The sequence below is a fragment of the Hibiscus syriacus genome, unplaced genomic scaffold (genome assembly GCF_006381635.1).
Source record: "Hibiscus syriacus cultivar Baekdansim isolate YM2019G1 unplaced genomic scaffold, ASM638163v2 tig00111715_pilon, whole genome shotgun sequence".
Taxonomy (NCBI): domain Eukaryota; kingdom Viridiplantae; phylum Streptophyta; class Magnoliopsida; order Malvales; family Malvaceae; genus Hibiscus; species Hibiscus syriacus.
In genome coordinates this window covers 128,340-142,939 of record NW_024063160.1, presented here as the reverse complement: position 1 = coordinate 142,939, position 14,600 = coordinate 128,340, and the positions used below count along the sequence as shown (strand labels likewise).

At 34.4% G+C, this 14,600-nt stretch overlaps 1 protein-coding gene, 1 long non-coding RNA gene and 2 pseudogenes across 2 annotated transcripts; all 4 read right to left on the bottom strand.

Moving 5' to 3' along the window:
* Nucleotides 1-3,138: 3,138 nt before the first annotated feature.
* Nucleotides 3,139-5,067, bottom strand: LOC120168167 (annotated as a pseudogene).
* Nucleotides 5,068-5,796: 729 nt separating this feature from the next.
* On the bottom strand, nt 5,797-6,790 carry LOC120168166 (annotated as a pseudogene).
* Nucleotides 6,791-7,009: 219 nt separating this feature from the next.
* On the bottom strand, nt 7,010-8,269 carry LOC120168210. The gene is made up of 3 exons (XR_005520105.1): nt 8,037-8,269; nt 7,554-7,673; nt 7,010-7,461 (listed from the first exon to the last, which is right to left on the bottom strand). It is a non-coding gene; the product is annotated as an uncharacterized LOC120168210 (long non-coding RNA).
* Nucleotides 8,270-10,668: 2,399 nt separating this feature from the next.
* On the bottom strand, nt 10,669-12,931 carry LOC120168224. Its single transcript, XM_039177019.1, has 3 exons — nt 12,625-12,931; nt 11,093-11,362; nt 10,669-11,048 (listed from the first exon to the last, which is right to left on the bottom strand). Exons 1-2 carry the CDS (start codon nt 12,867-12,869, stop codon nt 11,155-11,157), a joined length of 453 nt encoding a protein of 150 aa, XP_039032950.1. The 5' UTR covers nt 12,870-12,931; the 3' UTR covers nt 10,669-11,048; nt 11,093-11,154.
* Nucleotides 12,932-14,600: the final 1,669 nt, after the last annotated feature.

Below are 14,600 nucleotides of genomic sequence, written 5' to 3'. Positions count from 1 at the left end.
AACGAGAAATTTCCCTTGACTAGGTGTCAGTGGGTACGTTTACTGTATAGTGATCGTGAAAACGGGGGGAGCCAACGAATGAGGAATGACGAGGGGAAGGACGACACTATATTTAAGTGTAAAAAGAAGGGAAAGAAAGAGGAAAACTAAGTGTCGGTGATGTCTTTAGCAAACTATTTTGAACTTGTGATTGTCTGCCACATGGGGTAAGGTTCGTTGTGTATGTTTCTGCAACAACTGGGAGGAGAATGAATACAAATTTTTTCACTAGTACCGGTGGCCTACAGAGAGTGCTTTCTTTGTTCTGTTTTGAAATAGCGATTGCATGTGAACTGTGACACGGTTAAACAGGCAAGGGCCCGCCGCTTAAGATTATCGCTTTACTTTTTCAGCTTGTTCGATTAGGCCAATCCAATTTTGTTGTTTTCTTCAGTTTAAGCATTGGTTAACATAAATAATCGTGTACCTCTAAACTACTTACAAGCATGTGAAATTAAACAAAGGCTGAGATCAAACTAAAGTATTAATTAAGGCAAACTTTAAATCTACCAATGCCATAGAAATAGCTAATTATTATTAGTTTATTACTATTATAGTTATATCAATACAAAATTTCATTTTGGGTATTCCTCTACGAGTATATGATGATGCAGATTAGTGTCCACTGTGCCCTAAAAACATTTTGGAAATGAGAAAAATGTGAAGGTACGTCTTATATATTTGAAGAAAATAAAATTTTTAAATTAACTCGCCCATGGCTGCAGTTACAACAACCTTCGACCCAACAAATTATTGAGTAAAAACTGAAGACATTTGCGTTATCGGCGAATCATGGGTTTTCATTTTCACAAGTTTATGGACTCAGTGATCAACCGAAGACTTTTAAAGGATGGATAAGTGGCAAACGACCCCCCACATAGCTTTTCACATGTTTTCGTTTAATTTCAAGCAACTTTGGAGAAATAACTGCTTGGTTGGGTGAACTGGAGGCAACATTGTCTATCTTTGATTCTGATATTTGTCTCCTATTATAATCCAAATCTCAAACACGTAATTTATTCTATTAACAAATGATATAAATTAAACTTTTAAAATTTAATACCTCATTTCACTAGAATAATTGATTGTTGGAAATAGAGTATTTTTTAAAATCTAATATCTCATCACACGACGAATCCGACAATATTCAATTAAACATCAAACAAACCTTGACGCGCTTTAATTACCAAATAGATAATAACAAATCTAATTATATAATTGCAAAGATTTGATTAGGAAAGTCTGCAGATTAGTAGGACCAATCAAGCCGGCATTACTGGACATGTTATGCGGTGGAAGGCTAACCCTTTATTACCCTACTTTCGATTAAGGCTGAGCAACGAAATCGAAAAAACAGAAAAAACGATATGAATTGAGTAAAACGGTTCGGTTTGGTTTTAAATGGTTCGGTTTTCGGTTCGATTTAAAGGCTTCATTTTTTTTATTCGGTTCGAGTTTTTCATATGAAACTCATTTGTTCCATATTGAACCGAATAGGCAATTTTTGTAAAAAAAATTATAGTTTCAAGTAATTTTTTTATTGAAAAACAAATAAACCGAACCGAAAAACTTGAACCGTTAAAAAACCGAACCGAACCGAAAAAACCAGTTTCAGTTTTTTCGGTTTTTTAACTATTCGATTTCGGTTTCGGTTTAAATATTGAAAATTCGTTTATTTCGGTTCGGTTCGATCATTTGAGATTTCTTGCAGATAATAAAATAACATCCAATTCCAAAAAAAAAACTGAGAGCTGGGTTTGGCCCGTCAACTAGAGATGCTTTCCCCTTTTATTATTATTCCTATGATCCATGAGCTCCAAAGCTTCCAAGCGAATTGGTCCTTCCCTATGTTCTTCATCCAAAAATGATTCGACACAAGATCTACTCATTCCATGATTTCCTTCTAGCAGTTAAATGAGTGCAATGAACTCCTTCGTTTGCCTAACCATTCACTTGGAAGCTTTAAAAAGAGAAAAAAATGAGAACATGGGAGGACAATCTGCCATCTTTTTTAACATCACTGTTAGACCTTGATTACGCCCAATCCCGAGCTTTGGTAAACCTCGATTCAGCCCCCTCCAGCAAGACACATGCTCTACACCATGTATGAAACCAGAGCACACATGTACAGCCTAACAAAAATGAAGGTCTAATTAGGTAGCCTCAGAGTAGTCATGTACAGCTTAACAAAAATAGCAGAAATAATGAAACCAGAAACTCATATCACATATACCAGACGGCGGAAAACACCACAAAACGTGAAGTTGTTTTTTTAAAACCAATCACCTTTACTCTTTCATCCATTGTCCATCCATACAAATCCTTGAAATAAACAAACTTTAGTGGCAGCCAATACTGCAAAAACAAACAAGAAGAATCATACAATACAAAAAATGAAGAAATCTCTATACCCTGTTATGCCCTCATCAACAGATAAAAGAAAAATATCAAGGCCATAGTTATGTCGTCGATTCAGTTCTGATAACACATAACAGCTATGTGGCAACTTTGGAGCACCTATCAAACATCCATTTCAGGATTTGAAACATACATCACCCCAAGCAAATTCATTACAACTTACAAGCATTTGTTTTTGCAATGGCTAACAAAACCTCAAGTTTCCTATGATTTTCAGGGATATGTTTTTACAATAAATACAATAACCAACATTGATTCAATTGTTTTCCAATAGAAAGGAGAAAAAGGAAATGCATGTCAATTGCGATAAATCAGAATCGATAATTATATCAACAATGAACAATTACGTAGTGTTACGAGCCGTTTTTAAGTAAATAAAACGGCGTAATTGTTAGAGTTGATGCTAATTTAAACGGTGTCGTTTTATGCAGCTGTTCGGACTAACACCTTCGTTTCATACTGTCATTTTGGACATCTTCGTTTTTGTAATGGGGCTAAAAAAAACCCGAAATGGTAATTGTCGTCAATTTTCAGATTTTGTAAGATTAAGAGCCATATATGTGCTAGTTTTAATGTTCAATTTCAACACATTAGAGTTGTCTGGATTTGAAATCTCAGAAAAACTTATGTAGATGGACAACTGTGCCTTATTTTCTGAGATGCAAATTACACTGAGGTTATTCATGCCACCGTGAATGCACTGGATGCGCCTGTGTAGTATTCATTAGGAGAGTCCTTAGTTTCTTAGACGACCCAAAGTGCCTGAGCCGATAAACCCCGGAAGCAGCAACTTCCGGTACTTCCCATTCAATGGTCGCTAAGCCGTACATGCCACTGTTATCAGCATTCCACTTGAAAACCAAGCTAAAATCGTCATCATCGTAGACGGGAATCCACCTCTCCCCTTGAAGCATCTCCACTACTGCAAATGTGCCTTCTATCAGCAGAGCATTTCTTGGATTAGCGCTCCAAAACGTAGCCCCGGTTTATCTCCCCTCTTGAATGAGCCTCCATTTGGTTGAGCAACATCTTGCTCCATGTCTCCAAATCTTTTTCCTGATGGCGATGAGTCTCCTAGAGGGTCTTGTAAGTGGCTGATTTGAACAGAGGAGAGATCCGGTGGTAACAAACCAACACTGGCTGGCTTTTCACCCGTAGCCATTGCTTTTGCGAGTTTCGTGAACTCTTGGATGTAAGCTGATAACGTATGAGGACCATATAGTGTCGAAGCAGCCTGCATATATATATATGACTATAAATAAAAAGGCAGCCGCGCGCGTAACTACAATATTGTTGTTTGATCTGAGTTGTTATGGTCTTCCAATATACCTCATATCGCTGCAGCTTGTACTCCTCAAAAAGTTGCTATATACTGAGAATACGTGTTTGTAAGTCCTGCTATTACCACATCGTCGTGAATTCTCCATTTCCATTACTTATCAATGTCTCTTTAACTGCTTTCCTTAGCCGCCGATAGGCCATCGTCGTGAACTCTGCATTGTTATTAGTGAAGAAAACTTAACCCTGCAGAATACTGTAAAACTTCCCCCATAAAGAGAAGAATTTAACTCATCAGTTAAGAAAAAGCTAACTTCCAGGTACAGATAGGATAACGAAATTCCCCAACCTCAGCCTTTGAATGGGAAGTATAGCGGGCTGCACAAATATGGAGTGGCGTGAGACAAAGGTAAGGCGTGATCTATATTCAATGCATTATATATTGTCAACCACACACCGACACAGTTAAAAATAACGGTCTTACCGCCCAGGCATAGGGTTCAAACATTTCGCCAGTGCTAAGCAAAACTGGCTTAGGTTGTTGGCAATCCACCCAGTATTTGCTAGGCTCTTTTATCAAGTCCCGTAATTGTTTCCAAAACTCATTGATCTGCCCAAAGAGAGGTACGTGGTATCAGAATCTTAGGTTCTAAGACGAGAGACCGAGGATAGCAAGTCATGGCTCGATATAATGGATGCCAATCGGCAATCGCCAAGTGCGAACCTCTGTCTCGCCTTGTTGAAAACCAAACATTCCAGGCCCATCTGTAGTTCCAGCAGCAAAACCGGGACCAAGATCTGCAGGACAAGTCATTACTACGGTGCTTCCATTCAATTGCACTTCAATGTTGGTGAAATTTATATACGTATGGCGATAATCAATTTTTCCGCTCAACAGATTAGCAGCAGAGCTGAATAGCTCCACAGCTTTTTTGAATTGCCTCTCTCCTATGATCTTTGTGCTCAATATTTCATCTGGGTATCTGTTACACAAATTTAAGCTAAAACAAGGTGAAGCAGTCTATTGTGTTAAAAGCATGGGGTAAAGGTATAAATACCCAGGGCCACGGCCCACGCAGAGCTGGTCATTGCCATTACAAGACGAGTGATTAAAATCACAAGGCTTCCCAGTGTCTGTGCAAAATGCTCCTAGCACATTGGGGACACATCTCCAACATTTGATTGGCAGAAAGCCCCCACAAATCTGGTCCCATCGTTCTTCCTCACTTTAAAGCCTTGGCTGGTTGTTTTCCCACAGGGTTCTCCTCCCGTAGTCTTGATTTTTTTAGCTTTCTTTGTTGGTATGATGATGTCTATCTTACACGAAAACATTGTCAAAAGCAGGTATAATTGTTAGAAATTTTGATTTTTAATATTGATTCATATAATTTAAGTAATTGATACATTACAACAAAACAGAGTTTTGGTGATGCTTTTTTAGTCCTATAGCGCCGTTTTTAAACGCCGCTAAAAGCACTTAAGGCGATAGGAAAAACGTCGCCAGAAGCGCCGCTAAAGTTAGCGGCATTTTTGGAACAAACGACGCAAAAAATCGATATCTATAGAGTTGTTTTTTTGAACAAACGCCTCAAAAGGTCAAGATCCAAAAACGCCGCAAAAGGTTATATCTATAGTGGCATTTTTGGATACAAACGCAGCAAAATGTCACATCTATAGCGGCGTTTTGCGTTTTTGGATATAAACGTCGCTAATTACCTTTCTTTAGCTAAGATTAATTGATTTTGCATATTTCATTTCTGTTGTACATCACTTAAATTTAATATCATGTAGATTTATCTAATTAACAACAACCATACATTTTCATTAAGACACAAGTTATGCAGAAAAATACTTAACAACAAAATAAATTAAAATTTATAAACATTAAAATTAAAAGTAATGTAGTTTGACATTGTTCTCTTGAATTTACTTTAGGTTTTTTCACTTTCAACTAAAAAAATTGTTCACTAGAATTTAATCTTCATTGTTCCTTCGTGGGGAAAGGAAGTAAAAAAAACAATTCCCCTAGCTCCGGTTCACCAAGAAGACTCATTGCGCGCTTCAGTGTTTCACTTGAAACAGATAACGATCTTCCACCTACAGTATGAAACTTGATTGGAGGTGGATTGAGAACTAAATCAAACATTTAAAAAAATTAAAATAAAAGATAGAAGTGTTTACTTGGAGTAACAGTAGAGGCAGCGTCGTCTTCCTCGAGGATAGATAATGTTTTTGCAATTGAAGATTCTTTCAACGCCACAGATTTAACAGGCAAGATGAAAAAATAATATCTCATGCAGAAGAGAGCAATCATGGTTAAAAACTTCATAAGGATACCAAATTTAGGCGCTACACAAAAATTATCAACAAGCTTTGCAGGCATGATAAGAGAATTCGTGCAGAAATTACCACTTACAAGAACTTGAACTTTAGAGAACATTCTAACTCCTCTACGAGCATCAATCAGTGCAACATCTTGTGGGGTTGAAACTATTAAAGCACCTAAGCGAAAACATCAAACATAAATTTTTTAAGTAAATGAATGTATTGGATAGGGGAAGTGAAGTAAGATATGTTTTCCTTCATTTCCTTTTTCCCGTTCCAGAATGTATCCCCGCATGTCAAAAATGATTTCAACTATAGCAAAGAAATCAACTAAAAGGCATATACAGGCACCGATGATCTAAGTGATATTAGTGAGGTTTGATAGACGAATCTTGAATTTACATGGTAAGTGGAACGCCTATCCAGTCATATGCATGGTACCATATACTTTGTTCCCGAAAGGGATAAAAAAAAGGCTATAGTTTAATTGTCTACCTGACAACTGAAGCTTCTGGGACATGGTTAGTTGTGCATCACCTGTTCCAGGGGCATATCCACCACAAGGATATCAAGATCTCTCCAGTCAACATCCCTCGACATTTTCTGAAGAGCACTCATCACCTGAAATGAACATAGGCTATCATAAAATACTATGTAAATAAAAAATATAGAAACATCTAAAATAGTTTAGCATGCAATATTCTTAAGCTCAGTGAATGCAATTGTTATAAAGATATGTGAATTTCAATTTGCAGGACAAACTCTCAAAAGAAACAATGGCGACTTATAACACAATATCTAGATTATATAAAACAGGGAAGTCGACTCAACTAAGGTTGGATTTGAATCAAAGATGTCGGCGACATGTTATTTTTCTCTGCTCTACTGATTAACGGTGTGATATACAGACAACTGGATTTGAAGCTATAAAGAGATGTGCATTCCAGAATGAAGGAAAGAAAAATAAGACAAAACCTATATAAATTTGAATATCATGGGTTCTCTCCACACGGTTGGCGCATCCTTATCCACCGGAAATCCCATTGACATACACTTCACTCCATAGTTCTCAATAGGAATCATCTTCATATCTGTATGTTAGTTTCGAGAAAGAGTTTCTTGGGAAATTTGGCAAAGGATATTTACTAAACAACAAATGATATTGATAAAAGGGCAAATGCATAGCAAAAGACAGTTTCAGGAAGATGAACTTATTCTCCAAAACAAGTGTTGTACTAATGGATAATTAATCAATATACTAATAGAACACTTTCACATTTTTTTCCATTGACTGAAGAAAGATCATCTCCTGGAAGATAGAAATATTACCTCCGTACACATATACATCAAGCACTCCTACATTCAATCCACACCTGTTAGCTAATGATACCGCCAAATTAACTGCAACTATTGCAAATAAACCAACATGAGTGAAACAAATCCCTGGAAAAATTGTATTCCTAACCCATGAACATGAAAAAAGAATAGATTACCATCATTGGTAGACTTGCCAACACCACCTTTACTAGAGGCAACAACAATCACATCGTTAGCCCCTTTAATTCTTAGTTGATCGTTTCTTAACACTGAATAGTTCCTAACACCCCAAGCCTCTGCCCAAAGGAAAAACAAAAAGAAAAACTCAATTTTTGAATCACCAAAAACAAGAGTCATTTTCTCAACAAGAAATGAAGGTTTAATTATCAATGATCTAAGTGATATTAGTGAAGACGAATCAAGAACATATACAGTTCATCGAATCCCATAGATACAAAACCAGACCATAAAAATCCACATTATCAAAGCACAAACTATAGATTCGAAACCCTAGGATTTAGAAACCCAGAAAAAACAGATAAAACCAGTAGATAGATTAGAGTTTTCCTCCAAACAATTCAAGCTCAAAAGCTTGAAAAAATAGATCTAATGTCCAGCAAAAAAGGTTTTCATAAGTGAATAGCAGATACTATTTGCACCTCAAATCAGAGAGTCAAGCATTGATGCGACACGTTGGAGGCCTCGGCAGCTTCGACCGGCGACGAGCAGCACCAGTTTTGCGTGGATGGAAAAGATGAAAAAGGGGAAAGGGATTTGAAAAAATAAATCTAATAGCGAAAAAAAAAAGGCTTTTATAAGTGAATAGCATATACTATGATCGGCGGAGATGGACAAGAGGAAAAGGGGATCGTGGGAACATATGGAAAAGAGGAGAGGGATTTAAACAAATAAAATTATCAAATATTGACGCCATCATTTATCATTTTATAGATGCGTTTTCTAAAAAACGTCGCTAAAGTACATATTTTTGCGGCGTTTGTGTAAAAATGCCGTTAACGTTATAATATGTTGCGGCGTTTATTAGAAAAACGTCCCTATAGGTGAATACTATTGTGGCGTTTTTATAAAAACGCCATTAAAGTACTAATTTGTTGTGGCGTTTGTCGAAAAAACGCTATTATAGATTGACCTATTGCGGAGTTTGTATAAAAACGACGCTAAAGTATTACTCTGTTGTGGCCTTTGTGGAAAAAACGTCACTACATATGTATCTATTGCGGCATTTATATAAAAACGGCGTCAAAAGTACTACTCTATTACAACGTTTATTTAAAAAACGTCGCTAAAGTATCATTTTGTGATGTTTGAATTGTTTTTAAATAAACAATTATCTCTTAGGGTGATGCAAAGTTACACCTTTGTAAGTTGTGCCACCTCCATGACCACCTCCCATCCCTCTCTCTCTCTCTCTCTCTCTCTTGACGGAACCCAAAATCACCAGAAATGGTCTCAGATGTTCGAAGCTGAAATTGTGGCTCTCGACTCAAATTCAGCGGAGTTGATCACTAGATTGCATTGTACCTTTGATTTGAACGATCCCAACTGTTGGATGGGAAATTGAAGAATGAATACGCAATTGAAGGCCTGATTCTTATATCTGCTGGATCGGATCATGAGCTCGTTTCTGATACTGGGCTTTTGGGTATTTACTCTTACGTATGAGATCTACTGAAACCAAACTCAAAGGGAATTACTTTCCTCTGCGGAAATACAAAATGTCAGCCGACAAGTGAATACCCCGAATCTGGACAATTATGTACTTTTTCATCTGTTGTGATTTTTGCTCAATTAATTGTGAAATCTAAGGGTGGGTATTGAGATAGAAGATTATAAGTTGGTTAATGTTTTATTTGTGCTCGCTAAAAAAATTTATTATTTGACTCGACTTGTTGCTTTTTAAAATTGTTATTCAACTCGACTCATTGCTCGTTAAACTCACTAAAAATTTTACCTTGTTCATTTAACTAAAAGTAAAATTTAATAATACTATATGGAGCTTAATTTAAACATAATTTAACAAAATTAACTAAAAAGAATCAAAAGAGTATATGAAGCACATTCAAAGTCTAAATTTCAAAATAATAATTATTATTTTGACTTATTTTTGGAGTAAAACAATTTTAAGGTAAATATTAAAAAAATAGTTTAAAAAATTAACGAATTGTTCACGAATTTATCAAGTTTAATTAGACTTTTCTAGACTCAATTTATAAAAATTTCGAGTTGAATTTAAATTTGTATCAAGTAAATCCAAATCAAATATTAACCAAACTGAATATAAACAACTCACGAACTGTTCAACTCATTAACAACCCATAGTAAAATCCATTGTTAGGCCTCAGCAAAATCCAAAACAAAGTCACGCATAAACGTGCGCAACAATTTATGTTAGAATATAAAACTTTAAAATTTTGACAAATAAATTTATAAAATTTTAACAATGAGAATGAATTATCAATAAATAAAATATAAATTTTTTTAAAATATATAATAATTTATTTTGTAAGAAAAAAAAAATAATTCTCTCTCCTAGGTGCATCCATGAACCGTAGTCCTTATCATCTTCAATATCCAATCAACACATGGTTTCTGTTGAAACTCAATTTCCACTAGTTTTCTGCTAAAAGAGAACACCCACAACACAAATATATATATTGTAGTTCAGATTTCAGAACGTACTGGCAGAGTTGTTCTTACCAGTGCCTGTTTACAATTTTGATACAGAAAGAAAAGCTGACCACTTCTTTTGACTGCCACTGCAGGCCGTGTTTATTCCCATCATTAGCTCGAAAAAACTGGCGGCCGTCGTGAGGAAATGGATGGCATTGGATTTGGAAGAAGCAACTCATTTCTTGTCAACTCATTGGTTCAAAGACACGTCTCCGAAATGCCAGACAAGGCATTGTTCGTGTTATTGGACTTGACCATTGCTTCACAAGAATTTTGTCCCTTGATCGGTATAAAAAGAAATTTACACCATAAAAGTCATCTCACACTGCAAAATGACGTGGATGATTTATATCGCCAAGGGAAGGCTCGATTAGGGTACCCCAATCAAACAAGACACGTGACTATGATTTTCTGCGTTCTAAATGCCTTGGGGATCATTGATTTTGCTTTAAGGGGCCGGGCCATACACTGACTCTTGAATTTCAAATTTTTAATAAATTCCCACGATATTGGATGTCTGGATCAAAAAGTACAAATAGATAAGAGGAAAGAAATTATTAACCTTTGTATAATTTAATAGTGGACAGTAGAACTTTTCCACCTACGTATACTATTGATCGGTTGCAAATCAACTTTACGGGTGTATCATACATGCAAAAATGTTTCAATCACTCACACCATCTACTACTATCCTCTGATGTCTTTAAGACTACAACCAAGTCTGAATACGTTACAAAATAAAGCAAACATTGTTTACTACATTCCCACCTGGATCAGAATTCTAAATTTAGTTTCTCACAGCTACGAATGGGGGAAAAAGGTAGTGAGAACCGCCCTGCACCTTAAGATTAACTGCTACCCAGTTCAATTAGAGTATCCCAACTTTCCACCTCAATTCATTAGACTCCCCAATGGTTCCCCAACTTTTGAGGTGATCATATCGAAACAGTATTCCAGTATCAACTAGCCTTGGGCCAATTCACATTCTCTTAACCACAGTACGCATGAACAAAATGCAATTATCAATAGATCTCAAATTTAAACCAAAAGTTGGTTCGTTTTTTTAAATCCAAGCTTCATGTAGTTCTACATAGATAACGGAAGAAGCATCCTCCTTTTCTTTTTCCTAGCCAATCTAATTTGTTTAGTGATTTTCATGCAGAGGAGCAATAGCATGGTTATGCATACTAGGATAAAGGCAAGTTGCATATGCCTAAAATATAAAGAAACAGCTGAAAAAACCAGGAAAGTTAAAATAACAAGTTCCCATATAACAAAGAGCACAACATCAACCCTGCAATCACAAAACAAAAAAGCACAATGATTAGATAACAGGGCAAAGAAGACCAAATGAATGGATCACAATAAAACTAGCTTAGTCTGTACGTCAAATTTTCAAATAATAGGTTGAAATCTCCTGCCTCATATAATTTACTCAATCTAATTGTAACCCTACAAACATTTCAAAACTTGTTAAAACTACACATGCATAAATAGCAAGAATCATCAAATGAACACATGCTGCAAAGTATAAAGTTCGTCGTCAACAGCTTAATGTTTTCAACTTATGGCATCAAGGCTTCTCAATCTGAGCAATAAGGACACCTAGCCAAATCTTCCATGGTCTCGGATAATCCAAACAAATTCTGAAGAACCTATTCCCAAGATTGATAAGCCTTCTGCTCTTATGGATACTTCAAAGCTGAGAAAAAACTAGAGATACACATGATATACAACTGTTACGGCTGAAACAACGGTATCTACCATCATACAGTTAATTCACACTACAACCACCCAATTCATTGATTCAGTTGAAAATATAAAATGTAAAACCCGGCAGACAAGTAGAAAAGTAAAGGTTAGCAAGATAACAACAATGCCATAACTCATAAGTACACCTAAAGCTGATTTGCAAGGGCTACCGCATTATCAGAACCTGTACTCATCTCCACAACAAACTCTCAGTCCCACGAATCAGCTACATGATACACACTGGAGGAATTTTCTAATTCTCTGGTCACCCCCAAGGGGCAGGCTTCTTCCAGCCATGTTATTTCTATTTCTGATTAAAACTAAGATGAACCAACAACTTCAAACATTATTGGTCTATACTTTTTGAGGGTCTAATTAACATAATTCGGACTCAATAGCAGTCTATAAAAACCAAGAGTTAATTTCGCTTCTTGAACCAACTAAAATTTCAAAGTATTTCCAAACAATAATTTAATTGCTCTAAAAATCTTTGCTCCGCCCCAATTCTTGGTAAATGTATCATTGGATTGAAAAGTGGAAATTATTTTTTAAAAAATTAAAAATATAGAGAGAAGCCACAGCTGAACTTTTTATCTAAATTATATTATAAACGTAAACCGGTAAAATTTTCCGATCGAAGTTCAAACTAATGGGAAAAAATCATAACCATACCGTAAAGAACAAAGATATTGATATAGAATCAAAACCAGGTTAAAACAGTGACGAAATTCCAACGTTATATTAGAAAGAAAAAAATTAACGAAAAAAAATACCGAAGGACGCAAATAATGGAATTAGACATACCTAGAAGACGTAAAATTAGACGTCGAAGTGAAAATCGAAACGGAGGCCCAGTCATGCTTGGATCGAATCTGATACTCTCTCAACAGCTCTGCTAAATTCGATCGCGTTATAATCGCTTCCTTCCTTCTTTCCCTGACTATCGGCCTTCTGTTTTGTTGATGTTTGGAGGTTACAAATTCTTTGAAATTTGAGAATTTGCAGAGTAGTAAGCGAATCGGAGCTATAAAAAAGGTAAGTGATAGCATCAGTGTTAAATTCAATTTGGCCTCGGATCGTTGCGTTGGCGGTCCGTAGACCCTCTCTCCCTCTTAATTTTCTTTCTCCATCTCCCTCTCTCCCTCCGATTACCCTCCTTTTTTCTTTCTTTTTCCTTTTCTTTTTTATTCCCCAAATAGCTGAAAATATTAATGAATTCCTTTTTTTATAAAAAAAAATAGAAGCATAGCCGGCGTGTTTGACGGGCTTTCAGTTCGACTGAGCACGACCAGTCAGGCCTATAGTTGAATGGGCTATGCACTTCGTATGGGTAGCGATGTTTAGGATCCATTCGATTTTAATTTTTTTTATTTTCAGAAAATAATGTTTATTTTTAATTTTTGAAAATTTGAAAACATATTTATTTAATATAATGAAAATTTTAATTCAAAATTAAAATAGTAAAAATTTATGTGGTATCTAATTTTTTAAAATAGAAATAAACAAATAATTATTAAATAATTAAATTAAACTATAATTATTAAAATTTTCATTATATAAATTTAACATGTGAGTTATGTAAATATAAAGCAATAAAATTGATAATAAATTCTATAATACAAAATTTATTTTAATTTATTGTAAGAATATGATCTTAATACATATTGGAAATCAATTAAATTTTAAAATATACAAAAATATTGTTATAAGGAATAGCACACAAAAATGTCATTAACATAAAAAAATTATGTTTAGTGGTGATTGAGACCATCAAACTTTTGAGAAAAAAATAATTAGTGTAGTCCCTAAACACTTTTTTGTACCAAATATGATCCTTAAACTTAGAAAAAATAAATCTAACCCTTTAAATAACATAATCAAATGTTGGCCGCCACAATGCTTATATGACAGTTCACAAACTTACATGATAATCTACTATATTGATATGAGAGTTCACAATATTGTTGTGGCAATACTCGATGAACGATGATGTGGTAGATGAACTTAATTAATTATTTTAGAAAGTTTGAGGACTTATTTAATTTTTTTTTAAAAATCAGATTAAAAATATAAGCAATTATTTAGATAATACATTAAATATAAAAATACTAAAAAAATAAATTATTAAAAAAATAATTTAAGGACTACATCAAATGTAAAAAAGGTTTAGGGATCATATTGATTTTTTACAAGAGTTTGAGGGTTTCAAATATCATTAAATCAAAAAAAATGTTAGAATGATTTAAACTTGTGTAAGTTAAAAAACTAGATATCATATTTCCTTAATTTTTAAATTTTCAAAACAATTTTATTGAAAATATTGAAAACATCTATTTTATTTTTCATATTTTCAATTTTTTTTATTTTCCAGAAATCATTTTCCAATTTTATAATCAATCATGTTTACTTCAACGTTTTTATTTTATAAGAAAATAAAAATGAAAATAACCTATATTTTCTAAAATCAAACAGACCTTTAATTTTCGAGTAAAATGCATCCATTGTCTCAAACTACATTGATTTAAAACATCATAATAATAAAATTATCTTCAACTTTTATATAAAGTATCTATCTTTATTCTTTTTTAAATTATTTTAAGCTCAATAATTATAAAAAATATATAAATTTTGTGATGATATTATTATATAAATTAAATATAAAATGTGATAAAACTAATTCAAATGACTAATCTAACTCAAAATGATATATCTTCATAGTTGGCGATGTGTCATCGCTTAGTTGAATAAAATTGATTAAAACTACTGAGAAAGTTGATATG